Below are 19,258 nucleotides of genomic sequence, written 5' to 3' on the forward strand. Positions count from 1 at the left end.
CCCATGAGCACCTCGGCACCCTCATTAGTGCCCTGCACGTGGGCAGGGTGGGATCGATCCATCTTCTCCATGGGGAACGGGACCCCCATGTGAAGTCAGACCGCAATACACCCCGTGTGTGGGGAGCCGGGCCCCCGCAAGGCCCTGACCCACAGTGCCCTGCACACCAGACACGGGGGACCGCCCCGCCGCACGTGGGAAAGGGGCCGGAGCCATCCTCCCCCGGGAGCGGGACGCGGCTCCCGCGCCGCGCGGCCCCTTTAAGAGCCAGCCCGGGGGCGGGGCCCGCCGTGCGCGCGCCGCCGTGACGCCGGGCGGGCGCGGCCCCCGGGCCCTGAGCCCCGCGGGCGCAGCCGGCCCCGCGATGCCGCGGGTCTACATCGGCCGCCTCAGCTACCAGGCCCGGGAGCGCGACGTGGAGCGCTTCTTCAAGGGCTACGGCAAGATCCTCGAGGTGGATCTCAAGAACGGGTGAGCGCGGGCTCGGCCGGGCTGCCGCGAGGGGAGGGCCCGGGCGCCTCAGGCCCTTGGAGGGGCCGCGGGGGAAGAGGCTGCCGGGGGCTCTGGGCAGTGGGTGCGGCGAGAGGGGCGGGAAGCTTGGGCTCCCCCTGGGTGGGGAGACGCGAAGCCTGCTCCTTCCTTGAGGCGGCATGTTGCGTTGTCTCTTTGGGGAGTGGGCAGGATGCTTGAACTTCCATCGGAGTGGGGACCGGGCGGCTGCGTCCGCCCTTTCTGCGGGCGGAGGAGGGCTGGGCTCTTATTGGGAAAGGGCATTCTGCCTGGTTCCTTTCTTTGGGGGCGACGGAACGTTTGGGTTTCTCCTTTTGTTTGTGGGGGAGAGGGTAGGACGTCTGGGCCCCTACTGGAGGGGGAAGAGTGTGCGATGGTTCCCCCTTTTCTTGGGGGTGGAGGACGCCTGGGTTCCCCATTGTGGGGAGGGGGATAGGTTGCCTGGGATCTCCTTGGGAGGGGGTAGCAAGACGCCTGGGCTCTCCCCTCCCAGCAGGATGCTCGGGTTCCCTTTTGGGGTGGGGAGCAGGATGCCTGGGTTCCCCTTCTTGTCAAGGGGGGACACGAAGGGTGTCCCCTTGGGTCCCCTTGTCTCCTTTGGGTGGGGATGAGGGAAGCTGGACGGTTGGGTTCCTTTTTTTTTTAGAGTGGATGCAGGACATCTGGGCTCCTCCTCTGGGGAGGGCTCGGATGGGTGGGCATCTCCCTTTTTGGAAGGCAGGACACCTGGGTTTCTGTGACATATCAGGGGTAGGACAGCTGAGTCTCACTTCAGTTCTTAGGAGCCAGCTCATCTGTGTCCCGCCCTGCGTTCTGCCCTGAGGGTCCCCCAGGTCCCACTGCACCCCAGGGCAAGTGCTCAAGAGTGAGCCGGGCTGCACCCCAGGATAACACGTCCCCAAAAAGAACCCCATTGTTTTGGTGTGGGGGGCAGAGCTGCTCCCAGAACCCCCAGGCTGCCCAGGGGTGTGTTCTGCCACCCCCAAACACCCTAAACCCGCCTTACCTCTGTGTTCTTACCCGTGCTGTTCCAGCATCTGAGGTGTCACTGCAGCTCCAGGGCTTGGATCCTGCTCCACAAGGGCTTGGCCAAGACATTCAAGTGTGGATTTTTAAAGAAAAAGCAAATAGCCTTTTTTGGTGGGTTTTTCCCCAACACCCAAAGCTTCATGAGTGCCTTTGCATTTTCCAAGAAACCCAGCTTGAAGCCTTCCTTAGAAAGACTGAATGGAATATGGATTTTATCAGTATATAGCCAGGAGAGTCGGGTATTAATTACACCTCAGAAGTGGAGAAGAGGAATTTCTTGTACAAATCCTTACTCTTTGAGCATTAAAGTGAAAGAGGCTCATTAAGTTTTAATGCTGCTTGTGCTGGCAGGTGGACCTTTAACAGATTTATAAGATGAATAAAATCCATTATTAAAGCAAACAAGTGTTCATATGTCAGTGTGTTAACCCACACATTCTCAAGTGTTTTTGGAGATTAGCTGAAGTATCTGAGGCTGCTGTTTTCTAGTCCTGCTGTGTATCCTTGGAAATGGGGGGGGGGGGGGGGGGCGGTGTGTGTCAGTTTTTCTGTTGCTGAGTAAGCCCCAAATTCAGTATTTTTGTTTCATACCTGTTGGAGGTGAGAGGCGAGGGAAGCCAACTAAAATTTCTTAATAGATGTGGAACTGTTATGTGGCTGATGTGGTAAAGGGACTTGTCTTCCTGCTTTTAAATCAATTTAATTGTTTTTCTAGTTTTATATTCCAAAGTCTTTTGACAGGTTTGAAGTTAAATTCTTTGTCAAAAATGGAACTTAAGCAATCAGGTTTTGTGTCTGTGCTTGGGAAGCCCTGGACTGAGCTGTGCTCTCCTGAGCCTTCCTCCATGGCTTTTTTCTGGTATTGCTTTGGAAACAATTCAAACTTCCTGCATGATGTTTGACTGGAGAGATTCTTGCAGTTGTTTCTGGAAATCTGGAGGTTCTCCTTGGTGGATCCTCCAGTGGGTGTTTCAGCAGCTGAACTGGAATGCTGGAGCGGGACAGTGGAATGCAAAGTGATACCACTTTGCGCCAAAAGCTTAGCTGAGGCTCACTACTTGTAATTTGAGCTTGAAATTCAATGGCTTAAAGCAATTATTACCTGAGGGAAGGATGGGGAAATGAAAATGTGGGTCATGTAGGATTCTCAATTTCAAATTGCAGTTTTTAATTGTGTGCTCTTAGTTTTCACACTCTTTCCTGCTCAGAGCTGTACTGACAATTACAGCTCTATGTGTGTAGTGAATGTATGAACTGACCAGAAAATTGAACTTTTCAGCCTGCTTTTTATCTTCTATGAACACATTAAAAACTGCTTATGATGCCTCTCAGGAAAAAAAAACAAAATAGTTCTACTCCTGTATTTACCTGCCTGCATTACTCTGGGCAGCTCTGAAGAATTCAAGGCTTCATCCTAACACAACACCTGCAGGACAGAGGGATGTACTTCTGCAGTGGATTGAGGAACACAGGTCAAAGCTTCAAACTTCCATCCTTCCGTTTACCTCCATTCAAAATCAGTGTTTGCTTTCCAAAGAGAAGTGGTTTGGGTGCGAGGGGACCTTAGAGTCCATCCACCCCCTGCCATGGGCAGGAACCCCTTCCACTGTCCCAGTTTGCTCCAAGTCCCATCCAGGCTGGCCTTGGACACTTCCAGGGATGATGAAGGCCATCTCTAAGACTCCCTGATCTTGGAGGGCTTTTCCAATCTGAACAGTTCTGTGATTCTGTGTTTATTTGGTGTGTGGGATAGGGCTCACTTTTAGTGGGGGAAGTTTTAACTTCTACCTTTAACCAGATAGATAACACCCTTGATTTCATCAAAGCGTTTGCCATAATAGTAATCTCTTGCTAACATAAATGAATTCAGCCATTACACTCTCACATGATTTATCATTTTGTTGATGAAGAATGATGTTAGGTTAAATTCAGCGAATCAGCAGATGTGTTTTCATGCTTTCCTATTTCTCTCCCTGTTTTTGGAAGGATTTTAATTTTTTTAGGTTTTTTCCAAAGCTCAAAGCCTTGAACCCACAGGTATGCTCAGGAGGCTCATCTGCAGGACAGCATGCGCAGGACTCTGCAGGAACCCATGAATTGCTTTTGAGCACAGATGCCTCAGGTTCAGTTCCTTCCCAGTGATCCCTTTTCCCTCCCTGTCCATAGGTACGGCTTTGTGGAGTTCGATGATCTGCGAGATGCCGACGATGCTGTTTATGAGCTGAATGGGAAAGATCTATGTGGGGAGAGAGTGATCGTGGAGCATGCCCGGGGCCCACGCCGGGACAGCAGTTACGGTTCTGGACGCAGTAAGCACTTGTGCTTTTGTATCCGTGGCTTATTTTAAATAAAACATTGTTTTACTCTTTTTTATAAAAGTAATATAAAAGGAAAGCAATACAATGTGACTAGTGTTCTGTAACTGTAAATGTAATTGTTGATCTGAATATTTATTAATTTGTTTGTTGTATTAAACTCTTTTAATTGATGCATTAATAAACACAGTTTCTTGTACCATTTTTATTATTATCATTTCGTTTAACTATTTGAATGGTTTATTTGCAATGTGATGTTTAACATAGATTTAACAAAGACCTCAATGTTTTAATTGAAAGAGTCCTTTGAGGCTAAGATGACTGCCCGTTCCATTTGCTGACCTTGGGGTACCTTTCCATGAGTGGCTCTTTGACCTTTGTGGCCCTTGGCTGTCCAAAAAAAAGAAGCCATGTGACGACCTCAAGCTTTTCCCATTAGGCCTGGGTGGTGAGGATCCCAAGGGTTAGAGACAGATGGGATTAACCTGAAATAGGTGCCTGAAAAGCTTTATTCATGTCAGATATTCAGAAAGCTTTTAAGCAGTGTAAGTAACATTAGTCAACTGGCTTTATTCAATTTCTTCTTTCAAACTGTTCTAAAAATAATATTAAATTTAACTGCATGTTAATTCTAGCATAATTATATTTCTGTGCCTTGTTTAATTACAAGTTTGTAGTAAAACTGTTTTAATGCTTTGGGTCTTTGTAAGGTGTTACATAAAGGGGGTTGGATTTAGCCTTGAGGGTGGGTCTGTGATATCTTTGGGAACACCTGGGGCAGAGCAGTTCTGTTGGGGCGGAGAGCGAGGCTCCATTTCCCTGGCTGAAGTTCTGCTGTCTGCTTGTCACCTCCTAAAGGTGGATATGGTTATAGAAGAAGCGGAAGAGATAAGTATGGTCCCCCGACCCGTACAGAATACAGATTGATTGTGGAAAATTTGTCAAGCCGCTGCAGTTGGCAGGATTTGAAGGTATGGGGCCCCTTTCCTTACCCTCTCTCTGTTACAGAGCACAAAGGGTAAAAGACATCTTTAGCAAGGCAAAATGGTGTACACCTCTGCTTTGCTCCAACTCCTGAGCAACTCCATGGGGAGTAGATTTTGGAAGTAACACACACCTTAATATCCTGTATGTTTGTGTATATGAAACCATTCAAGAGAGGTTGGGAGCTGCACCTGCGGAACTGTTGGCACTGGACAGTGGGAGAATAATTTTATTCTTAGCACCAGCTAACTTCACGTACAGATGTGTTTTATCTTCTCTTAAGCCCTGTCAAAACAGACTCAAATCACGCCGGGGTAGAATTCACTAGAGATGAAGGAGTTTCCCCTGGTCAGTTTGGATTTAGCCCATCAACTTGTAAGGTGCTACAGCTGTTTGAAACAGCAATTGTTCCTGCAAAGTTTCTGTTAGGAATTTGCACATCATCTAAAGCTATTTTAAGGAGAGTTTCAGGGAAAAGGTGCTTCCGGAATGAGTAATCATGAAAAATCTCTGCCAAAAATTTATTTTCGAAGTCCAAAGGAGTGGCAGGTGATTCTCAGTAGTGGAGGTGCTGAGTGACACTGTGGAGCCCACGGTAACTCTGAGTACTCTGGAGGTGATGTGTTGACTCGTGATTATCCACATTGTGGATTCAGGGAGCAGGATTTCAATAGTGAATGCAAAAAGATAGTGCTTCCTTATCAAACTGAGCAGTTAATCCCACTTGTTCTTACTGGAACACTTTCTCTTATGGTTCTCTTTTGAAGGTGTGTAAAATTTGTTCTAAACAAACTTTGACGTAGTAGAAATTGCTCTGTAAATGAATTTTAATCTGGTTCAGGTACGTATGGAGATGCTTCCAGTGTCTTTGTTGTTAATGCTTCACACTATCAGTAGCTTGTCTTTGCTTCTGGTATTAAAATCCTAAGTAGAGCATGGCATGATTAATCCTCCAGTGGATGCATTACTGCTTTTTTGGGAATAGCTTTCATTTCAGTGTACTTAAAATGGGAGTAGCTGGGTTGAAAACAAACCAAACAAAACCCTGTGTCCACTGCAGCCAGTTTCCACAGGGGCTGAAAGATGCCCTGGCCTGGCAGCTTGGTCAAAGCAGGGCAGAACAGACCCCTGATAAAGAGAGGGGTTTAGGAATTGAAATGGAGAAGCCAGGAGGCATGAAGTGGGAAAATGAATTGAGCTTGGAGTTCTGTGGGGCTTTTTCCAACAGAACGAGCTATGTTGACAAGGTGGAGGATGAAAGGAGGTCTGCTTCTCCATGGACTTCTCACCTCTTCATAGTCAACCTTTGTGACCTTTCTTAATTATTTTTGAAAACATGATTTGTAGAGCAAGCATTTTACTTCTTTAATCACTTCTGTAATTTGAAACTTAAGAGCCCAGAGTATATTTGATCTATGACTTGAAGTCGGAGACCTTGAGTTATAATTTGGCTCAAAACTATCAACCTGGTTCTAATCACACCGCCTGTGTGAAGTCATAGTGTGTTATTTGGCACTACGGATGCTGTTTGGGTCAAATGCTTGCTAACATGCCTATGAGTAGAAAATGCTCAGGGAGCATCATGTCAGAAGTGAGCAGGGTCAGCTGGAAGCCTGACTCTGGATTCAAGGCGATGGTGATTCTGTCCTCTTCCCATAGGATTATATGCGTCAGGCAGGGGAAGTGACATATGCAGATGCACACAAAGGAAGGAAAAATGAAGGTGTGATTGAGTTCAAATCCTATTCTGACATGAAAAGAGCCCTTGAAAAGCTGGATGGGACAGAAGTAAATGGCAGAAAGATTAGATTAATGGAAGACAGACCTGGATCGAGACGGCGCCGCTCTTACTCCAGAAGCCGAAGCCATTCAAGGTATATCTGTAACGTATCTCAGGCTGCAATTAATGAACATAAAGTGGATTGAGATTTTTGGGTTCCAAAACACTCTGGAAATGTCTGGAGTTATCAACAGGTCTAGTTTTTTGAGCATGTATTAGTATCCAGGGCAAATGAGGGCTGTTTCTAAGGCGTCTCCCTTGGTGGATGGATGGACCTGCTCCCTGAACACCTGTCACTCTTCTTCCCTAATAACTCAGCCCTTGTTCCTTGTGGGAGCAGCTGTGTGGCCAGTGGAGCCATGCTCATGGAATGAAACAGAAGGTGCTTCTAACACTTCAGCTCTGAACACTGTTCTGCTCCAAGCACCAGGACTAACAGTTCTTTCTCAGCTTGGAAACCTCCACCTGTTCCCTTTTTCTCAGAGATTTGCTGCTCTCCTTGGCTGACCAAGAGCTGCGTCAGCAGCACCAAGCGTTCTTCCCTTTCCATTCTGGGGTAGAAGTCATTGCAAGAAAATTTGGGCAAATCTTTGCTGTTCTTAGAAGAACTTCCTTATGAAATCAAAAGCTGAAATCAAAGCTTTATGCCAGTGTCTCACCATATTCAAACTGTGATTTGATTGGGAAAGCAATTATCCTTTAAATAAACTGGCATCTTTTCTTCCAGATTAGCACCCTGCTCTCAGCCAGACCTGGCAGCAGGGATGAGAGGTGGGGAGAGGGCACTCTAAGTTTGTAACTGTGTTGTGTAACTCTGAACATTTGGCTGCTGAAAGGTGCTGTAGGCCCCATGGGGCTCTGCCCACAGGGGTCACAAACTCCCCATGGACACGTGCTAACGTGAAGGTGGTTCCCTGTGTTGCAGGTCTCGCTCTCGAAGCAGGCACTCCCATAAGAGCAGGAGCCGCAGTGCCAGTAGCAGCCGCTCCAAGAGCAGATCCAGATCCAGGTATGTCTTTGTCTTGGGACAGCTGGGGGCTCCCACTTCAGTGAGAAGCATCATGTTAAATTTGCAGCAGGAACACTTTGTTTTTCTTTCCGTCCCATTCTCTGCTCAAACCCTTGCCACACTAAAGCAGAGCTGTCTGTTGCTTTTGCACTTCCAGGTCTGTGTCCCGTTCCAGAAGCAAGAGCCGTAGTCGAAGCAAGAGCCATAGCAGAGGCCAGAAAGAGAAAAGCAGGACTCCAAGTAAAGAGGATAAAAGTAGGAGCCGCAGCAGGAGTGCAGAAAAATCCCGAAACAAAAGCAAAGATAAATCTGAGGGCATTCTCCATAACGATGAGAAAGCCAAGAGCAGGAGCCACAGCAAGGAAAAGAGCAGGAGCAGGAGTGGGAGTAAGGAGAGGGGAGAGGCGAGGGAGAGCGTGAGGAGCAGAAGCAAGGAGAAGAGTAGAAGCAAAGACAGGGAGAAGAGCATTAGCAAGGGTAGAAGCAGGAGCAAAAGCAGGGATGAGAGTAGGAGCAGGAGCCACAGCAAGGATAAAAGGAAAAGTAGGAAAAGGAGCAGGGATGACAGCAGAAGTAGAAGCCGGAGCCACAGCAAGAGTGAGAAAAGCAAGAGGCGCAGCAAGCGAGATAGCAAAGGCAGCATCAAGAAGAGAAGGAAGGACAGCCATGAGCGGTCCAGGTCAGGCTCCAAAGAAAAGGAGCAGATCAAATCCGAGTCAGACAAGAAAGAGGTGAAAGGCGAGGGGGAGGATGCAGTGTCCCGCTCCAGGTCTAGGTCGATTTCCAAGTTCAAACCAAATATCAAATCAGATTCTCGTTCCAGGTCTAAATCTGTTTCAAAGCCAAGGTCCCGGTCCAAGTCCAGGTCTAGGTCTGCCTCTCGGTCACACTCCCGGTCACGGTCCCGCTCCAGATCCTAACCTTGCTGCAACCCCACTTGGAATGGTTGGAAAAGTCTTTTGTACATGTTTAGTAGCTGTAACCAAGTGATTGAAGTAGAAACCCTGTCGATGCTGTGTATTTGTAAGAACCTGATGGTCTGTCTGTCATTAACTGCAGCGCTCTCTCCCTGCAGTGCTCTCTGGTGTGAGGCTGCTCCGCTCATTTTCTATCCAATAGAAAGGTTCTCTTTACATGCAGCTCTTCCTCAAGTCCCCAAATTGCCCTGTTTACCAATGAGAGCCTTGCAGGGAATGAGCACTGCACCCTGGTGGGTTTGTGGGATTGCAGTGATGACTGATAGGTATGATGGGTTCAACAGATCTTGCCCTCGATTGATGCCCTTTGATGTCTGCCATTTAGTGGAAGTGCTAAGTCTTAGTTTCATACTACTTTTGTTCCATATTTTTTGGACTTACAAAGTTGTGAATAGCACAGTCAAAAGGAAAAAAAAAAAAAACAGAGGTATTTACAGTAATCTATAGGGAAAAGAACTATAGTTCCATATTCTGGTATTGTGACAATATCCTTGTTTTATATTAAATTTTTTTATTTTATTTTTCCCTGTCTTGCAAAGTACAGTGATCCCCGTTTCCATGAAATTTGAATAAAGACTATTTTTGCTTGATGACATTTGGTTATGTGGTGCTGTGTTGTGATTGTCAGCATTTTCTATTGATCAAGGCAATCCTGAATTTGTAGAGAGTTACTCAAAGAGAAAAGGTTCCTAATTCAGAAAGTCACTTCACATTCAGTGTAGGCACTACACTTGAATACAGTCCAGATAAAGAACTTATTTCTCCAACATATTTTCCAGGAGTTTTTCCTCCTACTAAAACCCCTGTGCTTGGGAAGAATCTTCATAAAAGAAAAAGCTCAGGATGTGCTTCTGGACTTGGAAGCACAGAGGGTGGTGGCGGCAGTTCTGTGGTATGTCCCCAGCATCCCTGGGGAGATGGGAGGTGTTACAGCGCGGGGCTTGCGGGGCGGCTGCGGCAGGGCCACGACCGTCCCCTGCGAGCTCTGCGATGCCCAGTTACCGGCAGGGACAGAGCAGGGACAGACAGCGATGCCACGGGGCTTGGGGTGGAACAAGATGGATTTATCCCTGGGCTCCCAGACAAGACTGGGGCGGGGTGAACAGAAGTTTTTATAGAGCAGCTCAGGAGCAGTGGTGTAGGAAAGTGAACCAACGAGGATATGGTAAGAGAGGAGTATAAGGTGGGGCAAATAGCTATCAGGGAAAATGGGGTGGGGGGGGAATAATGCAAAGTAACAAATGGGGTGTCGAGGGCATCAAGACAGACACAGAACTCTCTGGAGAAAGGGGCAGGGATAGAGGGAGGATCGGCAACTTGGAATGGAGGAGGTTAGGGAAGGGCTTGGGAAAATTGGCAACTGGGAAAGGGAGGGAATTAGGGAGAGCATGGATTCAAAGCAAAAAACACCACAACAGGAGGGCGGCTTCTAGCAGGAGTTTTGTAGGTGTGTAGGTCTTCCTGAATAATATCCCTAATTTAGACTTGGGCCGTTTGCAAATTGCTCAGACTGAACTTCCCACAAGCTCTTCTGCACAATCGGCTTTGAATGAAGAAGTGACATCCCCACCACCTGTTCTGCCTGCAAGCAGGATTCTGAAAAATAGAAGGCAAAATGTATTTTATTGGTCTGGAATAACAAGGTTAGTTACATCTTCCCCTAATACTGTCCTTCAGCCAATTCCAAACTGCTCTCAGCTGATGGCAACGGTTCTTCAGTGAGAGTCACTTCATAGGTGCAGTAATTCCATATATAATTTGATAATTTGAAACTTGGCCTGCCATATTAAAAAGATGAAAGGGTAATAGATCATCAGAGTTGCTTGCCACACAAAATATCTCCCCACACTTTGAGAGGGGTCAGGGCTCAGCAAGTGGCTCAGACTTTATCAAATGGCATATTACTACGGCAGCATGAGAAATCTCTGTGGAAGTGATATCTTCAGAAGGAAATGCCTTTTCCGCCTATGTGTATTTAGTGCTTTAACATCTTATACTCTCAAAATGACATTTTTAATAATTTTTGCTGCTTAATCGTAATACAGAAGCAAACCAGCCAAGGCAAGATGTTTACTAATAAGGGATAATTAACTGAAAAATAATTCTAAGAAAATCTGCAAATTATACAGTCTAGGTAAAGACTAAAAAGTGACTCCAGTTTCCTGCTGTCTGGCAACTCTGTTCCAAATGACCAAGCCAGGTTTTAATGAGCCCTTTGGGAGAGGTATCTATTCCTTAAATACCTGAGGACAGACCTTTGGATGGAGGTATGTAGGACTCTTAGATCTGAGGTGGAGGTTGTCACTTTGTGCAGTAAGAAGAGGAAAAGCCAAAAATCCTTCATGTGTGAGCACCTGGAGCAATGGCACTTCCTGGGTCTGAAGTGCAGGGTTTGGACACACCACCCATTGCTGCCCAGAGTGGGGACAGACCTTGGGATGGGCTCATCCTCCCCAGCCACCACGTGTGGGTTGGAGCGTTGGAGGAGGAATTCCCAGGAAATGGACATTCTGAGACATCTTAACTGCTGATAATTAGTGGGAAGCATTGGGAGTGCCCCCAGAACAGCGATTCCATGGGCAGGGCCAGGCACACGCCTCAGCTGGGCGCTGCTGCATCATTTAATGTTAATTTCTGTCTCACGAATGTAACTGAGTCTCACCCATTCATTTTGCATTAAAATATAGGGTTTGCATTAAAACCTCCAGCTCATGTGGCTCCCTGGTGTGGGAATTTGTCTTTCCCAGCCTGGAGTTGCTGCAAACTTGATCTCCTGAAACTGCAGAGATCTGCCTGGCAGCAGGTGTGAAACCAGGGCAATGGTAATAATATAAAATATTAGCAATAATAATTATATTGCATAGCCAGAGAGAAAGATTAGTGGAATGTCTGTTGCAATAATTCCACAATATTCCCAGGTAATATTTCGGTGAGAATAATTATATACAAAGTGAGGACTCAGCTTTAAACTGGAAGTACCTACCAAAAAATGCACTGAAAAACAGCCCCAAATCTGATTTAGGGTTGGGGTAACTGTCTTATCAGGCACCTTGGAGGTGAGCTCTGAGGAGGAAAGGCAGGAATGCATGTGGTGGGCACTGGGCAGGTTCTGGCTAAAAGTCAGTAGAGCAAGATAAAAGGGACAGAAGCCCCAAACTAGGGATGTCCCAATAAAACTTAAAACAATTAAAATCAAATTAAGAGTGTAAATAAATATAGATGGTTTAATTATTAGTAAAATTTTTGGCTCCAACAGCCGTGTAAAACTGGACGCACTGAATACTTCAACACTGGCTGCAAGCATCTTCAGGATTTGCATTTTAGCTGAAACTTGCTGGTGCAGATGAGGTAAGAAATGTATTTGTTTTCTGATTAAATTTAAAGATCCTAAAGGGTATTTTATGTGCCTCATTCAAGGGATGAGGAATATTATGATGTGTATTTCAAATGAGCCATTGCAAATCTCATTTATTATTTTCCTGAAATCCCATTCCATTTAAGCTGTCACAGCTTGGGGTCTGCTTGTGCTCTTGGCGGAAACCCCCGATGCGTCATTAAAAAATCCTACCCCCACCTCTTTTATTGCTCCAAAATTCAAATACAAAGGAAAATAACAGTCCCAGATAAGAAGACAAACAAGTTTAATAAATGCAGAGAAACGAGACAATATCGTCTGTTACTCCTGGGCGTGGGAGGTCACCGTACACCGTGGTCAGGATTTGCTGGATGCCGGCGGCAATGGCGATTTACAGCTCCCCGTCCCAAACGTGCCCTTCCCAAATCCCGTCTCAGCCATGACCGAACGTGGCTTCAGGCGGCCGGCTCGGGGAGCGGGGCTGTACCCCCACACCGCATGTCCCCTCCCAGCGCCCCGCGCCGGCCCCGCGCCAGTTCACGCCTATCCCACTGCCGGCCCTAGCCCAGCGCGTTCCCATCCCGCCTTCCACGTCCCAGTACCAGCCCATTCCAGAGCCGCCCCTCCATCCCGTGCCCCCATCCCAGCTCCCCACAGCCAGCACCCACAGCCAGCACCGCCCCGCTCCCGCTCCCCGTCCCCAGCCAGCGCCGCCTCTCCCGGGCCGGAGCCGGGGCCGCGCATGCGCCCGGGGCCCCGCGGGGCTCGCAGCGCTGCCTGGGCTCCATCGCGAGGCCCCGGAGCGGCGGCCGGGCCGGGCCGGGCCGGGCGGGCCGGGCGGGCCGGCGGTGAGTGAGGCGGGCTGGGGTCGGGGCCGGGCGGGGGCGCCGCCGCCATCTTGGGAGGGCGGGGGGCCGGGAGCGCAAATGGCGCCGCCGGGCCGCGGCCCCGCGGGCGGAAAGTGCCTGTAAACCCCCGGAACGGGCAGAAACACCGCAAACCCGCCGTGGACGTCGGCAGAACGCCGGCTTAAGTTTTTTGCACGGTCATGACGTGTTCACAGTTTTTGAGGTGATGGTTGCCCAATTTTGACCCAAGAAGTTGAAGAGAAAATCGGGGTTATCCCACTTGGGCGCCGCTCCGGTGAAACTCCTCGGGACTGCGACAACTCAGAAATACTAACAAACATAAATCCCGTGCAGTAGAAACAATTCTTGGAGACCTCGCCAAAACCAGAAAGATTTAAGTTTGAAAACGGAGTTTTTACATGACGAAAAAAAACCATAAAAACATGAAAATGTTTGGCAGCAAATTCAAAGAGCAGAACTAATGGAATGGGGATTTTAGGAGGGGAAGTCTGCACTGAATAAATAGAAGGATAAATATAATCATTCAAAAGTATTGATCGGCTGCGGGTAGGGATCGGTGTGGGACAGTCTGAGTGATGTTTGGTGTCAGGAGAAAGGGATTAGGACAGTTTTATGGGCTCCTGGTGCCGCAAGGAATCGGATTAGATTTATGCTATGAAAACATTTAATTTATTCAATTATTGCCCAGATAAATTTTAAAAAATAGCCTGTAACTGGGATTAAGAGATAAAGAGCTCTGATATTTTGTGCAAAATTGTGAAAGACCTTTCTGGTCCATGTTTTATTATATAGTAAAACAGAAGTAAAAAGGAGGGAAACAGGGACTTGGTGCTTCAAACTTTCCTTCCCTACACAGCAGTTAAGAGTAGTCTGATGTGATCTAATCAGCGTTTTGCTTCCTCAGTTTATGTTCTATAATCTACTCAGATTATATGTTTTTGAGGATGGGAGCAGTCTTTTCCTGAGCAAGTATTCCTGCTTGGCCCTGGGAGATATGTAATAATGATTAATAGGAGTCCCCAGGGTAGTCTGCTGGATTGCAGTTTTACAAAGTAATTACAGATGCAATTAAAACAGAGGATGTTTTTGGCCTCTGCGCACTGGTTTTGCCCTAAAATTGATTGCACTTTATACTGCAAGTAATCCCATTAAAGCTGAGCATGTATGAAATGAATTGTAATTCCCGGTGAGTGCTGGGGTGGAATCCGAGCCCAGTTTGAGCTGCTGAGGACAGCTGGGTGCTACTGCTGGGTAGGTTGTGCAGGGCTAGCTCCGTTTGTCTTGGCCAGAGGTGATTTATTCTGTCTTCAGGCTTACATTGCCATAATGAGCAAGTTGCAGGAGGGTGAGTGGGTACACTGCCAGATGTACTCTGCAGAACTGCTGCCCCACTGACTCCTCAGGACCCAGGGTGTGTTTTCCTTGTATCAGCCATGCTGTTTGTCAGCAATTTTATCACCAATTCTTTATTTACTGAAATTTTAAGGCTTTACACTGATTTTTAAAAGTAGCATTGTGAATTTATTTAAAGCGGTGTCTGCAGTCTTACTTTAAATGTGCTTAAAATTGTGTTGGTTTATCTGCAGGAGAAGGCCTTATCTCACTTCTATCTTCATGCAAAGCATGTAGTGCAGATACTTCTGGGTATGACAATATATTCCATTGGTATTGAGGGATATGGATTTGAGGATGAAGCTTCAGTGTAACCCCCTTATCCTTTTCCATGAGTGCTGGTAGTTTTTGAGAGATTACATGTGCTTCAGTCCTGACGCTGGGACATGGAATCAGATTCTCTCAGGATGATGATGGAGATCTTAAAATCATGGAATACCCTGAGTTGAAAGGGACCCACAGAGATCATCGAGTCCAAGTGCTGGTAAAGGACACCCCAACAATCCCACTGTGGGTGTTGTCAGATGATAAGGTGTGGAGTGTCCATGTGCCAATCCATGCCTCACCTCTGGGCAGGAAAATGTTCTGGAGGCCTCAATCCCATTGTCAGAATTGCACAGTTTGAATATCAAGGGAATGTAGATAAACTGGATCAAAACCAGATTGACCCACAGCAGTGATTACTCTGGGCATTTACAGTCTCTCTGTGAAATAACAAGGTGATTCCTGAGTTGCAGTGCTGGTTCTTCTTCCCCACACGCTGTTCTCTCTGTCCCATATTTTCTGTAATTTTTAATCTATTTCAGCCTTTCCTCAAGCCCTCCAATTGTGCTGCATGGGCACAAGAGCGTGAAGAAGGAGACACAGTGGGATGAAAAATCAGATTGGAGACTTGGGGGAAAAATGACCAAGTGAGTCCTTGTTAAGGAACCTGGCAGCTGCACACTCCTGCACGTGGAATCAATTAGCAACCAAAGCCAACAGAAATCTGACCAAACCCTCTTTATCCTAATTAGCAGCACTCACTGTGCTCCACAGGTGAGGTGTGGGGCAGATGTGCTTTGCTGAATTTGGCAGATTCTTTTCTAGAGAATGGTTTAATTTACTGATAAAATACTTTACCCCCAATCAATGGGCGTTTTATTGCTAGGTTTAGCATCTTTCGGCTCGTCTCCTGTTTGTTTTGGTTTGGTTTTTTTAATTTCTGATTGAATCCAGCAAAGTGATGGGATAAATGCATGGTGGAGCTAAGCAAACAGGTAGAGGTTGCATTCATGAATCACACAGCATTTGTTTTGACAACCCTATTTATGCTGTAGCTTTTAAACTTTGAAAGGCAGAGAGAATTGGGATTGTTCAGCTTGGAGAAGAGAAGGCTTCAAGGTGACCTAATTGCAGCTTTCTAGTTCCTAAAGAGAACCTACAAGAAAGCTGGAGAGAGACTATTTACAAGGGTCTGGAGTGACAGGGGAAACAGGAATGGCTTCACACTGACAGAGGCAGGTTTAGATCATATTAGGAAAGAATTCTCTGTGAGGGTGGGGAGGCCCTGGCACAGGTTACCCAGGGTAGCTGTGGTTGCCTGGTTGCCCCTGGATCCCTGGAAGTTTCCAGGGTCAGGTTGGACAGGTCTTGGAGCCACCTGGGATGGTGGAAGGCTTGGGATGGTGGAATGGCTGGGGATGGTGGATGGTGGACAGGTTGGACAGGGCTTGGAGCCGCCTGGGATGGTCTCACCTGCCCATGGGGTGAGACTGGATGGGATTTAAGGTCTCTTCCAATCCCAAGGTGTTCTAGGATTCTGTGATTCTACTTTGGGTCACTCCTGCAGAGCATGAAGGTTTTTAAAGTGTGTAATTCCTGTGTGGCTCCAGGTGATGTTCAGAAATGTGTTTAAGTGTTGTAGTGGCAAGTGATTCCCAGGGATTGGGATTAGCAGCTCTGTGGTTTCAGGCCTGGAGGAGGTATTCCTGGGGCTCCCAGCTGAGCCTCACGGAGGTCTGTGCAGGGCTCAGGCAGTGGCCAGGTGCCCTCCGCAAAGCCACTGCTCTTCCCAGGCAGGAGGAAGTGAGAGTTGGGAAGGCAGCTCAGCATCAAAGGCTCTTACTGAAAGCCATAAAACTGGAAGTACACTCTGTTTCTGCTCCTATCTTTCCATAAAGGAACAGAAAGCATTAACTCCGTGGGCATAGAATAAGGTTCTGCCTTCTTTTGCGTCCCACCCAATCTGTTTGGAATAGGTCAGAATGCTGTGCAGAATGGCACCGAGTCCCTGTAAGGACAGGAGAGAGGAGCTGATGCCACACGGCTGTCACGGTGTCACCCAAACCTACAGAAAGAAGCAGCAAGGTGGGTGTGGTGGCAAAGGGGGACAGTCAGACTTGATGAGGCAGCACTGTCAGGTGTGCTGAGCTGTGTGCTCTGTGGGAGTGCTGGCTGGCATTGGCAGAGGAGGGGCTAGGTGTGGAATGGGCACACATTCAGCAGTCACAGCCTGTGCCGGTGCTTTTCTTCTGACTGCGAAATAGATAATGTGAGTGTGGTTTTGGCCAACCCAAGATGAGCAGCTCAAAGGCTCCAGCCATGCTTTGGGCTTCATTCTAGGATGAGCTGCTGGTTTAGAGTAAACTCACAATTTTGCTGTCTGATCCTGTGAGCTGAGAGGTCACATTGCCGTGGTGCTGTTTGTCTCCCAGTGCAATAGCACCTACCGTAATCCATATGTTACCGTGTGCTTAGGGGAAACTTGGAAGGGCTCTGTTGTACAAATGAGCTGGCCAAACTGCTGAAAACCCAAGTACTTCATCTTGTGGTCCTGTGGCAGAATTTAGACAAAAAGTGTTTGCTTCTCCTCCATATCAGCCAAAGCATCCCTCTCGCTTCCTAGACCCTTTTCCCACTCTAATCTTTCAGAGCAATATTTTCCTTGATTTATAGTTAAATTTTTTCCCTCTTTGTGGGAAACAAAAATTGGTAGGAAGTGCAGTGGGGGAGCTCAGAATTCCTCAATTCTGAATTTTGTCTTTTTTTTCACTCCGCTGACACAGTCTCTTCATGCCCTTAAATGCTTGCTGGTGGCTACTGGCACTTTCTCTTGAGGCATTGGTACAGTTCTGTTGCAGGCTCTTAAGGTTCATTTCAGTCCCTAACTGATGAGGTTCCTGGAAATGAGGCTCGGGTTTTATTTGGCAATGGCATTGCTTCAGCCTTGCAAAATACTGCTTGCCTGAGGTGAGTAACAGGTTTTGATGGGTGAGTAAAGCATCATCTGTCATCGTCACAACCAAGTACAGGCAACCTGGTTGTGTCTGAGCTCCTAAGCGTTCTGTGCAGTTCTGAGTTTAGTTGTGCTGCAAGGAGTCATAATGGGGTTTGTGTGTTTCTGTTTAAACTGCAGCTCTGTTCCTCACTGATGGCGCAGGAGAGCCTGGCAGATGTCACATGTCAGGTGTCAGGCACCACTGCAGAGCTCCCAGGGGATGGGAGCTCTCAGAGCCAGTTTGTGCTGAGTGAGAGGAGCAGCTTTGCTCAGTTCCCACCCTGTTTCAGGGCAGAAAGGTGATTCGTAAATCAGTTATTCCCAGAACAGCACAGTGTCAGATGCTTCCCTCTATACCAGGTACTTCTTGAATGGGATTTTGCCTCCTGGTCTGTGGAAGTGTCGTGGTTTGACACGTAAAGATAATTTTTTCCGGAAGGAAGAGGTCAATTTAGATATTGACCAATTGAAAGTAGACACGCCTCTGAGAACACAGAGGGGTTGAAAGCAGAATTCCCAGGGGAGCTCGCTCTCTTTGGTTCCGGTCAGCGTGCAGTGCTGTGCTCTCCCCTGCCCAGCAACGAGCTGGGTGGGGAGGGGAAGCCCCATGGCCTGAGAAAGGTAGGCCGAAGGCCCCAAGGGTGGTGGAAGGACTGGAACCGGGCTGGCCCCTGCAGATGGAAGGGTGGAAGAAATCTGGGATGTCTCCATTTCCCCCCCAGAGTTCCTCTCCCGAGAGGGAGAGAGAAAGCCGCAAGGAAGGAGGAGCGGGGGGAGCTGCTGCAAGGTGCCCAGCTGTGTGGGAGTTGCTGGATGTCTGGGCATCGAGCCATCCCTGGGGAGATCGGACTTTTAACCCTTTCCTTGAGAAATGAAAGCTTTGTGAATTTTCCTTTCCCCTCCTCGGTTTGAAAGAGAGGAAGAGGGACACCTTGGACCCTGGGATGAGATGTTGGAAGGAGGAATTCTGGATGGGAGGGGGACAAGGAGTGGCTTTTGGCTGGACTTTTCCATGTTAGCCACAACCTGAACCAAATCTTCTCCTTCAAGAGGGACTGTGTTTTGGGAGGATGCCAGTGAGTCAAGAGACCTGCTTCAGCTGGGAAAAAGACAAAAGTGGAGTGAACAGAGAAAAGGTTAGGGGGTTTGTGGTGGCGTCCCCTTGCCCTGGAAAGGAAAGAGAAGAGAAGATCTCTGTTCTTGAGCCCTCGGCCCCAGGGGAAAATGGGGGGGGACTGTGGTCCCAAACAATGAAAAACTGAACTGTTGTTTTCTCCCCTCTTGGCAGGGCATCCTTGAAAGGAAAAATCCTAAAGGCAGTGACCATCCATGCATTGTGGTGAGAGCACTGTGCATGGAAAGGAGAAGGGTCACCATGGCAAACTTTTTCTCCGGGCGGTGCCATGTGTGACATGGAAACACAGGATGTGAAGCTGTGTTTTCTTGGGGGGTCTGTGGCACAGGAGAGACTCTGTTCCCTCGATGGACTGAGTATCGGTTGTTTGGAGGGTGGAAACCTGATTGGGGTCCAGATTGTGTCTCACTGTGGTTTGTTGGAGTTGGGTGGTGGGGGGAGGAATGTTTTGCAAGGTTTTCATTTGGATATTTGTGTGGTTTTTTCCCCCTTCTTTAGTTTTCTCTTTTCTTTTGTAGTGGTAGTTTAATAAAGTTTTTTTCCTGTTATTAAGCTTGGGCCTGCTTTGCTCTATTCTAGATCCCACTTCACAGCATTCAAGGTAGGGATCACATTTTCATGGGGGCACTGGCATTGTGCCAGTG

At 47.7% G+C, this 19,258-nt stretch overlaps 2 protein-coding genes across 13 annotated transcripts in view; both read left to right on the top strand.

The window, feature by feature from the left end:
- Nucleotides 1-312: 312 nt before the first annotated feature.
- On the top strand, nt 313-9,199 carry SRSF4 (serine and arginine rich splicing factor 4). The gene is made up of 6 exons (XM_021528364.3): nt 313-471; nt 3,706-3,848; nt 4,713-4,825; nt 6,498-6,712; nt 7,544-7,627; nt 7,785-9,199. The coding sequence occupies exons 1-6, from the start codon at nt 365-367 to the stop codon at nt 8,545-8,547; spliced, it is 1,425 nt and encodes a 474-aa protein (XP_021384039.1). The 5' UTR covers nt 313-364; the 3' UTR covers nt 8,548-9,199.
- Nucleotides 9,200-12,383: 3,184 nt separating this feature from the next.
- LOC110469529 (lethal(3)malignant brain tumor-like protein 4) overlaps nt 12,384-19,258 on the top strand; it is a 43,868-nt gene continuing 36,993 nt past the window's right edge. For 4 of the 12 annotated variants that reach the window (XM_021528359.3, XM_085559904.1, XM_085559905.1 and 1 more), the window contains exon 1: nt 12,684-12,807. In XM_021528359.3, coding sequence (XP_021384034.2) covers nt 12,702-12,807 — 106 coding nt within the window. In that variant the 5' untranslated portion in view covers nt 12,684-12,701. Of the gene's footprint in view, nt 12,808-12,842; nt 16,570-19,258 lie in introns of those variants that run through there. The other 8 variants (XM_085559909.1, XM_085559908.1, XM_021528356.3 and 5 more) reach the window with 8 other exon arrangements.

Source organism: Lonchura striata, chromosome 23 (genome assembly GCF_050655825.1).
Source record: "Lonchura striata isolate lonStrDom1 chromosome 23, ASM5065582v1, whole genome shotgun sequence".
Taxonomy (NCBI): Eukaryota; Metazoa; Chordata; class Aves; order Passeriformes; family Estrildidae; genus Lonchura; species Lonchura striata.